This window comes from Penicillium riverlandense, assembly GCF_028828495.1.
Source record: "Penicillium riverlandense strain IBT 135883 chromosome Unknown utg000003l_segment0_segment0, whole genome shotgun sequence".
Lineage (NCBI taxonomy): Eukaryota > Fungi > Ascomycota > Eurotiomycetes > Eurotiales > Aspergillaceae > Penicillium > Penicillium riverlandense.
The window spans coordinates 3,885,467-3,902,317 of record NW_026643196.1 but is presented as its reverse complement, the minus strand read 5'-3'; the positions used below and the strand labels follow the sequence as shown (position 1 = coordinate 3,902,317).

Below are 16,851 nucleotides of genomic sequence, written 5' to 3'. Positions count from 1 at the left end.
AAGATGATCGATTGTGCCTGGTCTCGGGGATCGGCTGTCTCCGATGGAACGGAAGGTTACTGTATTATACTTGGTCTACGCGGCGATAAGAGATGATAACCGTAATATACTGTCAGAGAGCTGATAAGAGGCTGATAAGCCGAGGGGCAAAAAACCAACAGTGGATGATCCTAATAGCACGGGAAGTATATGGATGTGAATGGAAAATAATGTTGAATCCTTTATTCTAATCAAAACCTAATGGCCATCGTCATCATCAAAAATAAGAAATGTTGAATCGCGTATACACAGAATTAACAGCGTGGGTATCGTAGATCTTTCTCTATACAGTGTCCTCGACAGGGCCGCAAGTGCAGAACAGGTTCTGGTCACCGAAGGCTATAAAAACAGACGTTAGTAGATGTAACCAGAAGAAGACAAAAGGGGATGGGAACATACCATCATCGACCCGCGTCACCGACGGCCAGAACTTCTTCTCCAGCAGCAAAGGCAGGGGGTACGCCGCGGCCTCGCGCGTGTACGGACGGTCCCACTGGGCCGACAGTAGATCGCGCTGGGTGTGCGGCGCCATCTTGAGCACGTTGCCCTCCTTGGGCTGCTCGCCACGCTCAACCTGCGCGATCTCGTGGCGGATGGAGATCAACGCGTCACAGAAGCGGTCGAGCTCGTCCTTGCTCTCGGACTCGGTGGGCTCGATCATCAGCGTGTTGGCGACGGGCCAGGACATGGTGGGGGCGTGGAAGCCATAGTCCTGCAGGCGCTTGGCGATATCAATGGCCTCGACACCGCAGGTCTCCTTGAAGCCGCGCACGTCGAGGATGAACTCGTGTGCACAGCGGCCGTGGTCGTTGGTGTATAGGATCTGGTAGTGGGGCTTCAGGCGCGAGAGGATGTAATTTGCGTTCAGCAGAGTGATCTTGGTGGCGTGTGTCAGTCCGCGGTCACCCATCATGTTGATGTAGTTGAAGGTGATGGGAAGGATGCTGGCACTGCCCCAGGGAGCGGCGCTGATGGGTGGCGATGAACTGTCACCACGCTTGGACTGCAGATACTCGCTGGTCGGATGGGAGGGCAGGAACGGACGCAGGTGCTCAGCAACACCGATAGGGCCGACACCAGGCCCACCGCCACCGTGGGGGATACAGAAGGTCTTGTGCAGGTTCAGGTGGCACACATCAGCGCCGATCTCGCCGGGAGAGCAAAGACCGATCTGAGCATTCATGTTGGCGCCGTCCATGTAGACCTGGCCGCCATTCGCGTGCACCAGTCGACAGGCCTCCTTGACACCGGGCTCGTACACACCAAAGGTACTCGGGTAGGTGACCATGAACGCGGCGAGTTCGTCCTTGTGCTTCTCGCACTTGGCCTTGAGGTCCGCAAGATCCAGGTTGCCGGTCTTGGTGTCACATTTGACCGTGACAACCCGCATGCCGGCCATGGCGGCACTGGCAGGGTTGGTGCCGTGAGCGGAGACAGGGATCAGGCAGATGTTGCGCTTGGAGTCGCCCTGAGCCTCCTGGTACTTTTTGATGACGCGCAGACCGGCGAACTCTCCCTGCGCACCCGAGTTGGGCTGCACAGTGACCTCGGCCATACCGGTGATGTCGGCCAGCTGCTGCTCCAGATCATCGATCATCTGCGTGTAGCCCTTGGCCACATCAGCAGGCGCAAACGGATGCATCTGGGAGAATTCCGGCCATGAAACAGGGATCATCTCCGTGGTAGCGTTGAGCTTCATGGTGCAAGACCCCAGGGGAATCATGGAGTGGGCCAGAGAAAGATCCTTCGACTCGAGGTGGCGGATGTACCGCAGCATCTCGGTCTCGGAATGATAGGTGTTGAAAACAGGATGGGTCAGGTAGGGCGAAGTGCGCTCCAGGTTGGCCGGCACAGGCGCGAGGCCGAGAGTGCCATCAATCTCGACAGGGGCGAGAGACTTGTGAGCGGCAAAGACATCCAGGACACCCTTGACCTCGTCCCGGCCGACGGTCTCATCGAGCGACAGGCCAACCTTGTTGCCACCCAGGCGACGCAGGAAGATATTTTGAGCGCGGGCCTCGGCCATGATGGCATCGGCCTCGGCAGCACTGGAGAGTTCGACGGCCAGGGTATCAAAAACAACGCCAGCGTCGGTAGCGTTGGAGCTAGCGGGAGCATTGTATCCCATAGCGACGAGCTTCTCGCGAAGCAGACTGGTCATGGACATGATGCGCTGGGCGATGGACTTGAGACCAGTGGGACCGTGGTAGATGGCATACATGGACGTCATGTTGGCGAGCAGAGCCTGGGCTGTGCAAATGTTGCTAGTAGCCTTCTCACGACGGATGTGCTGTTCGCGAGTCTGCAGAGCCAGACGGAGAGCGCGATTGCCAAGGCGGTCCTTGGAAACTCCGACCACACGGCCGGGAACCTTGCGCTTGTACTTGTCGGCGCAAGCAAAGAAGGCAGCGTGCGGGCCACCGAAGCCCATGGGAACACCCAATCGCTGGGCGCTACCGAACGCGATATCAGCACCGAACTCGCCGGGTGCCTTCAGGACTGTCAAAGCCAGCAGATCCGTAGCCACGCTGAAGGTACCGCCCTGGCTGTGGATAGAATCACTCAGGGACTGGAAATCGAAGATACCACCTTCGGTGTCGGGGTACTGAGCCAGAACACCAATTAGGTGGTCACCCTGCTCTTTGACTAGCTTGAAGTTATCCGCCAGAATGTCACCCACCACGAGGTTGATGCCAAAGCCCTCCGCACGCGATTGCATCACGGCAAGGGTCTGCGGATGGCACAGGTGTGAGGCGACGAACGACTTCTCGGCCTTCTTCTGCTTCGATGCCGGCATGGTGGCAAAGGACATGGTCATGGCCTCGGCGGCGGCGGTCGCCTCATCCAGAACCGAGGCATTGGCAAACGGAAGACCGGTCAGATCGGCGGTCAGGGTCTGGAAATTCAGCAGGGACTCCAGACGGCCCTGGCTGATCTCCGGCTGGTAGGGCGTGTAACTGGTGTACCAAGCCGGGTTCTCGAGCACATTGCGGAGAATGACCGGAGGCACGATGGTCGGGTAGTAGCCAGTGCCAATATAGGTCTTGCCGGAGACGTCAATGTTCTTGCGGTAGGTGTCCAACAGCTTCAGCATGTCGGTTTCGCCCAGGCCACCTTGCACGGGAGAACGGTACAGGCTGATATCGGCGTGGGGCTCAGTGACCTTCAGGTCCTTCTTAGACATCACGTCCGCGGGCAGGACCTGCTTGACGAATTCGTCTAGCGACGCCGCCGGAGGGTCTAGGACGGCCAGCATCTCGCCGGCCGCATCGGGAGACGGGCCAATGTGGCGGCGGGGGAAGGTGTCGAGGGGCTGGAAGATATCCTGGGGGTGGGGGTCGCCATGGTCGGCGACGGTGCTAGTATACACTCCCCGGCGAGTCGAGGGAGACGGCTGTTGCTGCGAGGAGCTATGCAGACAGCGGCGGCAGGTGCTGAAGGGCGACAGCGAAGCCGTCCGCAGCGAGACCGGGGAAGGGGCGGCGCGCAGACGCGACCGCAGCACGAGCTGGCGGCCACCGCGCAGGGCAAACCAGGATGCCGCCATGCTGGGAGAGGAGCTAGGATGAGGTCGGAGGAAGAGAGCGGCAGCCAGGAGGACACTCAACACAGCTAAAGGAGACAAGAGAACGAGAGGAATGAAAAGAAGAAAGATTCCATTTATGATTTGCAGCTCTTTTTTTTCCTTGTCTTCGTTCCAGTCTTTGTTCCTCGCTTTTTCGTTTGACCTCGGGGCGCGGGCAACGGTATCGGGAAAACCAGATAACAAGCTTATCGAACGAATGAACGCGGAGGGCTTGTGTCACCTTACGGTATTCAATACTCCGACGGAGGGCTTTCCCGCGGAAAAACGGCCATTCAAGGGAAACCGAGTTATCTTCTCCACCACTACTTGATGACTAGGACAATGGGCATTCACTAACTAACTAACTATTGAGACGACCATAGTCTCGTTGGAAATCACGGTCGCGTGATCGATCAGATGAGGTCGATACTTGGACTTGTTCACCTCCATGGGTGGCTCGCTGCACCTCGCCCGAGACATGTTAAATGGTATAGCGAAAGTCCGGAGAACCCTCAATGACCCGCTTTCCTCGATCAGCCTGCCGGTTACAATGCCGAAACCACACACTCAGCACCAGCACAATCAGAATGATAAGGATGTTGCACCTATGGTTCCCAATTAGCACCGCTTGCAATCCAGCCGGGGAACACCTACGCGATGGCTGCCCACATGCCCGGCCGATACTCCGGAGCGTCCTGAGTACGAAATACCAGACTACTCACAATGCCCCCAACTCCGCCGAGCCCAACCAGCGTGGCGCTGGACAAGGCTCGGGTCCATTGCCCCCGTACATTGTTGGCCTGGTACGCCATGCAGGCGGGAATGTTGGCATTCGCGCCCGCGACGGTGAGGAACACGCCCGCGTAACGCGTGGCATTGCCCTCGGCGAACCCCATCATCGGGAGTCCGATGATACAGATGAGTGCGTTGACAACGAGAATGGCGCCCCGGATGCGGTATTTGTCGCCGACCCAGGCAGTGCTATACATGAGGATGCCCGCCAGGCCATACGGCGGCGCCACGAGACATTCAGACTCCCCCACGCCAAATCCCATGCCGTCACGGAGGATGATAGGCAGGAAATAGGCGATTGCGTAGGTGACCGTTGTGAGACAACTAAATAATGTTCAGTTGCGATGAATCGATCGGAGACAAGTTCTTACGCACAAGAAGATCATGCCAAACCCCCAGATCTTGGGATCCAAGGCCGGCATCAAGAACTTGCCGAGTGAGAACGGCTCCAAGTCACCGTCTCGGCGGTCCTGGTTGATGCGGCGGATAATGAATGCGCTCTCCTTCTCAGTCAGGAACCGCCAGGACTTGGCTGCTCGGTCCGGAAAGTCGACCAGGAAAACGAAGCATACCATCCCGATGGCACCCGTGATCTATTCCATAGTCAGTGGGATGGATTCTTTTCCACCATCAAGGTCAACCGTGCGCACCACGCCCTCTAGGATCAGGATCCAGGACCATCCATTCAGCCCATGAGTCCCGCTCAGTTGCATCAAGCCGAACGCAAGAATACCGGATAGTGAGCCCGCGACACACCCAATCAGATAGAAAACGGAGAACCGCTTCTGCACATCATCTGCCGGGTCTGTGTCAGAGCGTGTTTCTTCCAATTATAGCGCCATCACTTACATCGAGTATACCAGCAAGATAACAGGTATACGCAGCCGGGGAAATAGCCTGCCTCTAAGACGCCGAGAAGCACGCGCAGACCAACCAGTTGACCAAAGTTCTTCACAAATCCCGTTCCCTATAGAGGATCTTGTCAGCGCAATTTCGATAACTCATCATGAAATGTTTCTCACAATCATAATGACAGCCCAAGATATAATAATGATTGACAAAAAGATCCTCGGCCCAATCTTGCGAATGAGAATGGTCATCGGCGGCTGGAAGATAACGTAGGGCACGAAGAACATGAGGACGACGATGGACTGGTCCTTCTGTCAGCAGTAGAAGACCCTGCTCATAAATTCCACAGTTATCTCACATAGCGGTTGCCCACATCGAGCCTCAAATCCTCAATCATACTATCGCAATCGGAGTGGTCAACAATCCCATCAGCAGCCCAACATGCATGGAGCTGTCTTACCCAGCGATGGCAGCCATGCTCAGGTTGGTACGGTCCATCAGCGAGATGCAGTATGCCAGACCTGTCATGGTGACCAGCCGACGATCCACACGGCGGATAATTGCCTTTTGTTCTTCGAGTGTGAACTCTTCATCTTCCTCACTAATGCTGGATGTGTGCTGAGCAACATCCTCGATGCGGTCCACGGAGGGTGCTTTGTCATCTGGGACTGACATTTTCCCCTATAGATGAAATAAGTAGCGGTGGAGTAGAAATAATAATAGGGCGAATGTTGTTCTTTTGGGGAATGGTTCAACCGACTCTCTTCTACCCGCAAGGTATCAGCTATATGTAAACGCAGCCATGACGACGATGCATCCATTTTATCACTCAATCACCAGCATGACGCTCAGGACGCTCACGCCATGGCACTGCTGATTCATTCTACAACAATAGCCGACAGGAAGTGGGCGAATGCCTCGGGTCATTGGCAAAATACAGTAGTGAGTTTCACGAGATGCAGAGCCAAGTTCCCGAGGGGAGAGGGGGAGGTGTTACTAGTCCCCACAATCAATGGCTCTGCTTGCATCGATGTTGCTGGGTCATCTGGGGTTGTTTGGACAAGACGATGTGGCTCGGATACTTTCCGCGACGATCTGGGGGAGGGAACGGGGCATAAATGCGGGGAATGGGAGCTGCTTGGACCTTGGCGGGTTGGCGCATGGAGCTACTGCCTCATTCTGTAGCAAAGTGGCTTTGTTTCTCTTGGAACTCCGCTCAAAATAACATTTCATGTGGGACGCAACTCATCTCGTCGTGTCTCTAGAGTCGGAAGAGCTAGTCAAGACGCTCAGAGTGGAGACTGTATACCATGATATTGGATGTTATCAGTCTCAGCTGTATATATGCGTGTTTTAGAGTAATAGTCTGGGTTCTAACCCTCTAACTTTCCAGGTTCTGTAAACAATCCTGGGGTACATATAATAAGGCTAGGCCACTAGCTGAATATGCCGAATACGAGGCAAGTAACTCTAAATTTTCGCTTTGATTCTGCTACTCTGGAGGCATACTTGGCTAGACCCGCCAAGGGGACAAGTAAACCCAGAATAAAAGCCCTCTATGAGCTAGGACACTCAGACAGACCATCTTCCCCACATCCACTATGAGGGGAGGGGTATAGATCGGATGATATGCAAGCCCCACGTTGCTGCGCGCATAGGAAATGCAGGGTAGTTGGGTGGTCAGGGATGGATGCAAGGCAGGAAAGGCAAGGTTATTGACCCAAAAGAGACGTCCTCAACGTCATAATTCGCTATGCTATTGAGATTATGCGCTCTAAGTGCCACGACACAATTTTCATAAGGCCAATTATGGCAATGTGAGCGCTCAACAAAAAGCCCAGGTATCCTCAAATTCCTCCTCATCTTCCACCGGGATTAATATCTCGCGCTCGTCCCCATTTGACTCCTCTTATTCAGCGATCAGAATAGGCTTGAGGGCCGTAAAGCCTAACACAACTCTAGACGCGAAACAGCTTGCGAGGACAGTGGCCACCACCTGAGCTGTAACAAACGAGCACAATGATCCATCAATCATGTAGAAGCGCAACATGCCGATCCTCTTCCGGGTACAGGGTTTGTACGCAGAAATTCTAGACCGTTGATCTTCCACAGGGACAAGCGACGTGGGTGACTGTAGCGCATTGTAGCTGATATTGCGGCGGACCGAGGCAAGCTCTTTGGGGAGGAACCAGAGAAGTATCAAGAAGCTGTCTAGCAAAGGGAAATGCAAACACCATACATTATTGAGCTTGAACAAACAATTAACCCTGAACACATCCCTTCATCAGGAATATTGATCAATCTATAGATCAAGCACATCCCGAAAAAACCGTTGAACTGACAGATAGCTTAATTCACGATCGGCAACAAGTTATGTGCCCTAACAAAATTGCGTTTATGCTAGCATTTCATTCGATAATAAGTGGGCTATACTGCTACCTAGGGACTAATAATAAATATTACTATCCAATATAATATCCACAACTAAATTAAAGAATAAATTAAAAGTTCCTTGAATTGTGGCTGCGATGACGTTGGCGGATAGGAAGTGACATCATGCCTTGCCCAGATTCTCTTCTGCCACCCATTGACAGTCGCTTGAATCGCATTGGATTTTGTTCTTGAATATTATCTGCGCCAACAACCGGAGAGACTCGACAGTTGCAGCTGCTGTCATCCTGTTGACCGCGCACAGAAGTAAAAAACAGAAAATGGCCACCATATCGATCAGCGCTCCCGGCGCGAGCAGCGGGTTCCTCTACAACAACGGCTCCAACAATGCTCGGCTGTGCATTACTGCTGAGACGGCAGAATTCGACTCGGAGATAATTCAAAACTGGCAAGATGAAGGATTTGATGTTCTCTATCTACCCTATAACGGTGGTGGAAAGGAATACGAGGCTCAGTTGAAGTCAGTCAAGGACGGACTGGGCGTGGGCGAGAACTACGCTGTGATCGGTATTTGCTCATGGAGTTGAATATGGCAAAAATGGCAGCTGACATTCCACAGCGTTCGGGGACGCCGGCAACTATTGCCTTGACTACTATCTCAAGCCTATCAACGCTGGCCGACTTTGCGCTCTTGTCGCATACTATCCAAGTGTCATCCCAGACACCCGGTCTCGATTCCCAGTCTCGTTACCCGTCCTCGTACATCTGGCTGGAAAAACGGTTGATGTCACTACTATTCCCACTGCGCTGGGTCTTCAAGGAAAGAAAAAGCGCAAGACGCGTCCCATCAACCCGGGCCTCGGGACGGGAGAGCGTCTAGAATTGGCATATCCGGCATATACTTATGAGTATGCTCAACCGGGATTTGCGGAAGCTGATTTGGAAGAGTTTGATCACTTGGCAGCTGGCTTGGCTTGGACCCGGACTCTACATGTTTTGAGAAAAGGATTCGCAAGAGAAGCAGACCTTGAAAAGCGATGGGAAGAGCACCAGGAAGGCAAGTTAATACCACTATTCGGCCAAAATAGAATCCAACTAATTGCATAATTGCAGCTAAATATTTTGCCTCCAACTTGTCCAAGACAATGGATGGCTACGTTAAGCATAAAACCCCGACGATTACTTTCGCCTCGACTTTGAGTGGTGCAATTGGGGCCCAGGCCCTTCGACGCTTCTATGAGCACAACTTTATTGGAAAACTGCCGCCCTCCATGCGACTTCGCTTGCTGTCGCGTACGACAGGAGCAGATCGGGTTGTCGACGAGTTGTACGCGGTGTTTGAGCATACTCAGGAAATCCCATGGATGTTGCCAGGAGTACCTCCGACCAACCGGCGCGTAGAGATTATGCTGGTCAGTATTGTCAGTATACGCGCCGGGCGACTTTATTCGGAACACGTCTACTGGGATCAGGCCAGCGTATTGGTACAGGTCGGTCTTCTTGATCCTAAATTGGTTCCAAAAACTGCCCAGGGGGTTGACCGACTCCCTGTCGTTGGCCGCGAAGCCGCTCGTCGGATTCTGAATGAAGATCCGGAAGTTGAGCAGCAAGACTACCACAATCGACTGATTCGCCGTGCGCGTGCCCATGCTAAGCGGGACCGCAGCTCGCGATCTTCGCAGCTCATGGAGGAATCGGCCGCCGAACTTAAGAGTGAAGCTGAGGCGCCATCGCTACCAAACCAAAAGGGGAAGGGCAAGTCGGTGGTGCGGGATCCCCGTCCTGCAGGGCCAGAGCGGACTGCAACAGAAACGACTGAGTACGAAGAGTCGCATGCGCAGGTTCCGAAAGACGATGAGGGAGCGACCACAGAAACTGAATCTGGCGCACCATCGAAGACTGCTTATGTTGAGGATGGAGATGGTGACAACGATAGCCCGGCTCAGCAGTGACGGTTATCTTCTGTGTGCTGTGAGGGAATCACTATTGCCCTGTCTTGGATGGCGATGGACAGGTGGATGGTGATATGTATGGACGCTGTAATCTGGGAGCCTCTGGTTGGGTGTTTGGCGGATTTGGTTCTGATGTTGAGTGATGTTGTTTCTGCTGATATCTTCTGCTTAGGTCTAGTTATTGCGAGCCTTCCTGTCCTGTTCTGCCATTTGACTGATATGTTTCAGGAGCTATTTTGTGTATATGGTTGAATTAGCAGCTGTCTAAGTTCAAAAATGACAATTGTGCTAAATTTTATAACATTCCAATTCCAATTTACAGCCTTCTATTCTCCCTCCAGGCGGAATTTCCACTAAACACTCTTACGCCACTCGGAAATCCGCCCACAATAAGCTTCTTTCTTACTATGCGAGCACAACACGCGTCAATACCAGGGTCAAAAATTGATATGGAAATAATACTGCTGAATCAAAACATAAGCAACTCCAAGTGTTTGTCAGCCATAAGTAACTCGGGTGGACATCCCAAACATAGCTAGGCAGAACTTTTTAAGATCCGAAAATCACTCTTTCATATTGACAAAAGCACCCTTCAGCCTTTCCGTACTTCCTTTAGGTGCCTCTTCCTTTTCGCCTGTTACAGATCCTGCAAGCCGAGGGGAGAAATAAGCTTGTGTTATTCTGAGTAGATAGTCCGGATTGCGACTCTTGAACGCATCGTCGAGATCTTGTGCAATTTTTTGCTTCTTTCCTGCAACAATGTCGAGTTTGTGGACATCTGAACAACATGCACAGTGTATCGTGCAGTGCCCAACTCCTTTTCTCCCCTGGGGTGCGGATGACGCACGTTCCTCGCAGCAGCCACAGGCGCGGCCACAGCATCCTCCTCGTTCTGCACAATCCTCAATCAACTCCTTCTAGAGATACCACCTTGGGTTTGTTCTTATCGAATAATAGACCAGTCGTATGAATCCAGGGATCGTGCCTTCCGTTTCGGAGAGCCAGCGCTCTTGACCCCGTTGCTCTATGTGAAGACTTTTCAGTTCCCCTCCCCATCGGCAACTATTCATACAATCAGCTCGAACTTTCAGTTTCTTTTCTGCTTCCTTTAGCTTCTTGCGCAAAGCCTCCTTTCGCTGAACGATTTCTCGGAGACGCGTGTCGGCAGGAATGACCGAATAGAACTGGTAGCCGGAGAATTCATTCTTGCGATACAAGAAAGTTCTTTGGCCCCAGTGAGTCCCGTAGTCTTTGTTGGCTGTAAAAGTTCCTTCCTCTTTTGACATTGTGTCGTGTTTCGTGGCCGATGCAGCTAAACAGGTTGGTGATCGCTTCAAAGTAAGCGGTTGGCGTGGAGAGTTATTGGTTCGAACTTTCCTTAGTTAGTGCTCAGGACGATCAATATGGATTGTTGAGGCGATTATAATTGGATGATTCGTAGGAGAGGAAAATTCAAGGGGCGTTGATCGCGGTGACCTACCTCTTATGTATAACGGATGAGCCGCTACCCGATTAAGACTAACTCTATTCATACCCCCTGAATACTAGGCTTTTTTGGTCCGACACAATAGGCGAAACTATCTACATAATTATTGAGACGTAATAATTGACAAAGGGGAAAGCCTAGACGACGCTATCCGACTCAGTATCGAACCTTCTTGACGTTCTAGACTCAATGATGTACTAAGTCATGCCGGCAATGAAATTATGACTTATGCTTCTCTATTTCTCTAACAAATGACTTGCTATCGTCCTCTTATCTTTCTTTTACTGATTGTTGAGTAGTATACGGCAACATTGTCCGATAGTCAGCCTCAGACAGGGGCCCTTATTGTGGGTATATCACAGCGGACTTCCCCGCAACCAGGAGATCAGATCTTTTTGAGTTCTCAAACAAAACCAATCATGATCTCTCTTATTATCAGTCAGAGATTAAGCTTCTAGTGATCTTTGGATGAACCCCAGTGGTACCAGCCTTTATCAACTTATTTGCTCCACTTTTCCAAACACGAGGAGCGGAGACCTCCGAAGTACATTCATTCTCCTTAGGATGACTTGATTTTGATCAGGATAGATTATAACTATAAAATTATTTCTGCGTGGGTTCCTCTTCCTTCAATGATCGGTTTGTTCCCCTGGGCTTGGGAGACCCAGTCGTCCTTGCATCGCCATGCCCGCCACGGGTGCGGATTCTGAGCATGACTCAGGTCCACAGTTGCTGAGAGATATATGGGCGCTAGCAGCCATTGCTATTGTTGTTGTCACTCTCAGGATTTTTGCTAAATTCAGGATCGCGAAATCTGGACGGGATGATGTACTAACGGCTCTTGCATTGGTTGGCAACCCTTTCATTATTCCAATCTGTTTCCGATAATGCTCCAGTTATCTTCTATCTTCTGTCCTCATCTTAAAGCAGACATTAACCATATACTATTGCATAGCTTCTGGCAATTGTCGGGTCAACTATGGCTACAGTGGCCGTGAATCATGGCTTTGGTCGCCACGTTGGAACCCTGGAACCGAGCGATGTCTCCCAAATTATCGAGTACGACTACATCACACAGACTTTTGGAATTGCGGGTGGCACACTTGGGCGGGTCGCTTTCATCGTTTACATTATCGGTTTGCTTGGTGTTAGCATATCACACAGGGTTATTTTGTGGGCCCTCGTCGTGCTTCAACCCATCGTCAACCTTGTCTTTATCCTCATAATTTTTCTACAATGCCCAGGACACGCATCTGGTATTTGGGCGCACTCTGGAAAGGTGAAATGTTGGAGCCCTCAAGTTCAGGCATATTATGGATACTTCCAGGGATGTAAGAAATCCTGTCCATGCTAGCGACTCAGATCAATCTGTGTATACTAACGATGTGCCCTGGACTAGCATTCAACTCAGCAACTGACCTTTATCTCGCGGTCTTCTCGACATACATATTCTGGGGTCTTAATTTGCAACTGCGTGTCAAGCTGGGTTTGATGACTCTTCTCGGGACGGGGATCTTGTGAGTGAACGTATATCCTTGCAGAGTCTAAGCTAACTAGAAGGCATTACTTATATAGTGCGATGATTGCGTCTATAATAAAAACGATACAAACCCATGTTCTTGCACAAACGGACGCAGACCCAACTATTGCAACCATCAACCTAGATCGTTGGTTATATATTGAAACATATCTGGTTCTCATTACGGCATCAATACCCTGTCTCCGATCCCTCGTCCGATTGATCAAGAGCCAGATCTCTAGTACGGACAGATATACTCATGAGCTGAGCACACCATATACTGAAAACACTCTGTCGTTATCAAGAGCCAGAAACAGAGTCTCAGTGATTGGGGGTAGGGGGATGAAAAGGATTGCAGATGGAAGCGACAGTGAAGATGATAATGTCGGCAGCAGTGCTCATGGCCAATTCTCTGGATCTGAAGGCATCCGTAGACAAGTCAAAATATCTGTGACTGTGGGAGAGGAGCAAAAGAACAGTATTGTATAATGAAGAACACGAGCTATTTATGGATGTCACTGTTGCCAAATCTCCAAAACATTTAAATGCGCCGAGTTATAGATCTTCGTAGAAAGGTGGTCTAGTCGGTCGACTCCCGGATTCACATTCTGCCCTAACCCAACCAGGTTCCCGACCCTTAACCGTGATAGTATCGCTTTAGCAGATTTGAGCTTTGGTAATATTAAATAATTGTTCTTTGACTAGGGTCAGGTTTCGTCACGTAGGAGGGTCGTGTGTAGAGCGCCCATAAAATGTATGCACACAAACGAAGACGAGGAAAGTGGTTCATCACCAGTTCTTGTTGGAAGCAGAGGCTATTATGATGTCGGTTGACGGGCGCCATCTAGGTGATTCCCCTGCCATCTCTCTTGGGAAAGAGTAATACAAATTGGAATAGTATGGCTAAAAATAACCTTGAAGTCACGCTTGATGCAAAGACGTGAATGTTGTCACGGGCCATGGCTGACTAACTGCAGGACTGAGGCAAAAATAAAACCTGAATTTGTCGAGCTGCATAGTACCCTGTAGGTATTTGGGTATTTGGCCCCCCAAAATTGTTACCATTTGACGATCACAGGAACCCATTGCGGGAGGAGTCTTCGTTGATTGGCTAAGCGGCGGTTAGCGGCGAGGCTCAGCATTTCATTTGGCCCCCTCTCGTGCATCTCAAGGCAGATCAAACTCGGCTTTTTTGGGTGCTGTTTTTTTTTAGCCATTGAGGAAGCTCTCGCAGGGGCTGAAATAATTTGGCCGGGCGTTTTTTAAGTGATAAATTGGCACCCAGCTACCCATCCCTCTGTATCAGCAGACAATCACTTACTCCAATACCACACACTGCGAAGGAGCATTCAAACTCTTTAAGATGAATCTGTTTTCTGCAATTATTCGAGGATTCCAAGTAAAGAAGTGTCCCTGCTTCTCTATTTTTATTCACTAACAAGCTAATAGTTGGTCTTTGGAGTTGTCGTCCTCGGACTCTCGGTGACTCTGGCCAAGAACCAAGTAATAGATGCCGTACCTGCAGCAACAGGCTATGCAGCTTTTACTGGTGGTATTGGTATTGTTTCTGCCCTACTGGGGATTGCTTCTCTGTTTGTTGAGTCACTGGAGGGTCTCATCAGCTGGGCCGTTGATGGGCTGGCAGCCCTTGCACTTCTTGCTGGGGGAATTGTATGTGGCATCCATCAACTTGCTTTCGAAGAAGAAATATCTGACTTTGTTTTTCCTATCAGACCTATGCCGTTCTTCTCCGCGGGACCAACTGCTCCGAGTGGGAAACTCTTTGGAAGAATACTATCATTAGCGGAGGCTGTACCACTTACAAAGGAACCTTTGGTTGCGCATATGACGGTAGCCCGAGCAAGCTGGAGGAGCAGTGCAGGTCGGCGACGGCTGATGCTGCCTTTATGTTCCTGACATTTATTATGTGTCTCGCTGCTGCCGCGTTCGGTTTCATCACGGCCGGCAGGCGCTGAGAACTATGAACCATACAATCAGCCATGCGATCCATCGGGAGAGTTTTTGTCATGGTCAGTATGAGATCAAAGTATCTTGGGGATGCATGTTTTGTTCAACTTAGCCTGTTTCTTTTTTTTGTCAGGGCAATATTTACGATCGTTCTGAATACCCCATCTGTTTATATGCAACATGAATTGTCCTTCGCTTTGGATGACTCAAAAATGAAGTGCTATCAGGGTCCCTTTTATCTCTGTGAAACTGTTTGCAGACGAATAATATATAAGACCTTGAGGAATTCAAATTGTCCTTTACATATATCAGATATACTATGTGAATGGCATATCATAGTCTTGGTAAATATCTAATTTCGATATGATCGATAGCCCCCAGATCTCCTAAACAATTTCAATATAACGCTTCAGCTCCCTGTGACAGAGTCAGTGATTGAATTTGTAGCAGGTCCGTGAATCTTACCAATCAGTCACTGCCTCCTTCCAGAGACCCAACTCATGCTGTCTAGTCGCCGTAAAGAAACTCACAAACTCTCCATCCAAAATCTCCCGAGAAATGCTATCCGGCGCTGAAAATCGTGCTAGAGCCAGATCTAGTGTGTTAGGAAGTAGTTCTGGGCGTGGGTCACCCGGTTTTCGCGCTGACATAGGTGGTACGTTGATCTCCAGTTTCTTCTGGACACCACGCCAGCCTGCGGAAAGGACAGCACTAAGTGCAAAGTGCGGATGCAGATCCGCGCCGGGGATACGGACTTCAAGGCGCGTGGCACCGGGCTTGCAGACTGGAGGTGTAATCAAGCGTATCGATGCAATGCGGTCCTCCAATCCCCAGCTGATGTGCACCGGGGCCCAGTAGTTCTCCACCAGGCGTTTGTATGAGTTGACAGTCGGGGCGAATAGTGGCATAATATCGGGTAGAGCTTCAAGCAGGCCAGCCAAGAAGTGCCGGCCTGTATCAGAGAGGTGGGCGATGTCGGCCCACCGAGGATTCTCTTCTGGTGTCTCTCTCGCGAAGAGATTCTGACCATGGTTGTCGGTAAGTGAGATGTGGATGTGACCAGAGCTACCAGGCATCCCCTGCATGGGTTTCGCCATGAAGCACGGCGTGACTCCATGGTCAACTCCAAGAGATTTGGTGAGGAATCTGGAATAAGATTAATTTTTGCTCCAAGGTATTTGGGAGAATGCTCACTTGAACATGGCAACCTTATCAGCCATCTCGCTAACTTCGCACACTTTTAGTGCCTATAATATTAGTTAGATAGGAACCATTCCAGCTGGAAACAAATAATATACCGCTTCATATACGCCGGGCCCACCCTCAGTGTGCCATCCCTCGATTCCACAATTGATCTGAGCACAGGTATTGAAGATGTCATAGAAGTATTTCTTATTGGCAACCGGACGTGTTGAGCTGTAGCAAAACATGCCCTGAGTCAACGGCCGCAGAGCGCTAGGGGCGTTCTTCTCAAGGAAAGCAGCGAGGTTAGGGTGTTGTGGCACAGAACTACCATATCCGTCTTCGGATGGAGTCTGAAAGTTCATGAATTCGAGTTCGACTGTACCGCGTTATAAATAAATTAGACTTATCCAATGAAGATACGAGACCTACCTCCTGCCAAAGCCTGGCATCCGCTCTCTGCGAGCCGGTCACAGATGCTCTTCAACATGCTCCTCCCGTCCGCCGAAACGGGCTTTCCGCCGTTGAGAAACCGGACCAGAAAAAAAGGAATGTTCTCTTCCCATGGAAGGCGACGAAATGAATTCAGGTCCGGAACAGCTAGAAAGTCCGCATATCCCGACTCTGGAGGCGCGACTCGAGCATCTGTCGTCCATAGCATGTCATGCATATCCCAGCCGAACACAGCGGAGCTAAATCCAAAACCGTTTTTCATTATGCCCAAGAACTTTTCCTTTGACATGACCTTTCCTCGTAGGACGCCATCACTGTCGATGCCGGCGACCTTGACTTTGATGTCATCCGCAAGCAAATTGGGGAGAGTCTCGAGAGTGATCATTGTCGGAGTTATCATTATGTACGAAGCATAGATGGTTGTTCAGGGAAGTTGGAAAATTAAGGGAGCAAAACTAAAGTAACAGATCCATTTTGGCGCATAAGTGCTCCGTTTTATGATAGCCCATGGTGCGGGTCATCTATCCCTGCTTCCCTTTCTCGAAAGTCGACAGCCCACGGGCACCGGTATCGGGCGCGGTAGACTTTGAGCGCTACCGCGCACTGTATATTCTCGGTTCAGTTAATAACTTGTCCACAATGCTTTGCGAAGAAG

General features: G+C 50.7%; 7 protein-coding genes across 7 annotated transcripts; 3 read left to right on the top strand and 4 right to left on the bottom strand.

Moving 5' to 3' along the window:
* Positions 1–322: 322 nt before the first annotated feature.
* N7474_005186 (glycine decarboxylase subunit P) lies at positions 323–3,586 on the bottom strand (the record flags this gene model as incomplete). Its single annotated transcript, XM_057196601.1, has 1 exon — positions 323–3,586. The coding sequence occupies one exon, from the start codon at positions 3,584–3,586 to the stop codon at positions 323–325; it is 3,264 nt and encodes a 1,087-aa protein (XP_057053997.1).
* Positions 3,587–4,085: 499 nt separating this feature from the next.
* On the bottom strand, positions 4,086–5,920 carry N7474_005185 (putative phthalate transporter; the record flags this gene model as incomplete). Its single annotated transcript, XM_057196600.1, has 8 exons — positions 4,086–4,209; positions 4,259–4,720; positions 4,772–4,989; positions 5,047–5,192; positions 5,246–5,363; positions 5,419–5,556; positions 5,604–5,643; positions 5,706–5,920. 8 exons carry the CDS (start codon positions 5,918–5,920, stop codon positions 4,086–4,088), a joined length of 1,461 nt encoding a protein of 486 aa, XP_057053996.1.
* Positions 5,921–7,956: 2,036 nt separating this feature from the next.
* N7474_005184 (dienelactone hydrolase) lies at positions 7,957–9,588 on the top strand (the record flags this gene model as incomplete). Its single annotated transcript, XM_057196599.1, has 3 exons — positions 7,957–8,203; positions 8,256–8,693; positions 8,750–9,588. The coding sequence occupies 3 exons, from the start codon at positions 7,957–7,959 to the stop codon at positions 9,586–9,588; spliced, it is 1,524 nt and encodes a 507-aa protein (XP_057053995.1).
* A 563-nt stretch (positions 9,589–10,151) lies between these two features.
* N7474_005183 (uncharacterized protein) lies at positions 10,152–10,874 on the bottom strand (the record flags this gene model as incomplete). The annotated part of the gene is made up of 2 exons (XM_057196598.1): positions 10,152–10,366; positions 10,661–10,874. 2 exons carry the CDS (start codon positions 10,872–10,874, stop codon positions 10,152–10,154), a joined length of 429 nt encoding a protein of 142 aa, XP_057053994.1.
* An 884-nt stretch (positions 10,875–11,758) lies between these two features.
* On the top strand, positions 11,759–12,566 carry N7474_005182 (uncharacterized protein; the record flags this gene model as incomplete). The annotated part of the gene is made up of 3 exons (XM_057196597.1): positions 11,759–11,923; positions 12,030–12,353; positions 12,474–12,566. The coding sequence occupies 3 exons, from the start codon at positions 11,759–11,761 to the stop codon at positions 12,564–12,566; spliced, it is 582 nt and encodes a 193-aa protein (XP_057053993.1).
* Positions 12,567–13,956: 1,390 nt separating this feature from the next.
* N7474_005181 (uncharacterized protein) lies at positions 13,957–14,569 on the top strand (the record flags this gene model as incomplete). Its single annotated transcript, XM_057196596.1, has 3 exons — positions 13,957–13,992; positions 14,043–14,264; positions 14,327–14,569. The coding sequence occupies 3 exons, from the start codon at positions 13,957–13,959 to the stop codon at positions 14,567–14,569; spliced, it is 501 nt and encodes a 166-aa protein (XP_057053992.1).
* Positions 14,570–14,947: 378 nt separating this feature from the next.
* Positions 14,948–16,596, bottom strand: N7474_005180 (glutamine synthetase family protein; the record flags this gene model as incomplete). Its single annotated transcript, XM_057196595.1, has 5 exons — positions 14,948–14,978; positions 15,027–15,707; positions 15,756–15,808; positions 15,860–16,122; positions 16,176–16,596. 5 exons carry the CDS (start codon positions 16,594–16,596, stop codon positions 14,948–14,950), a joined length of 1,449 nt encoding a protein of 482 aa, XP_057053991.1.
* Positions 16,597–16,851: the final 255 nt, after the last annotated feature.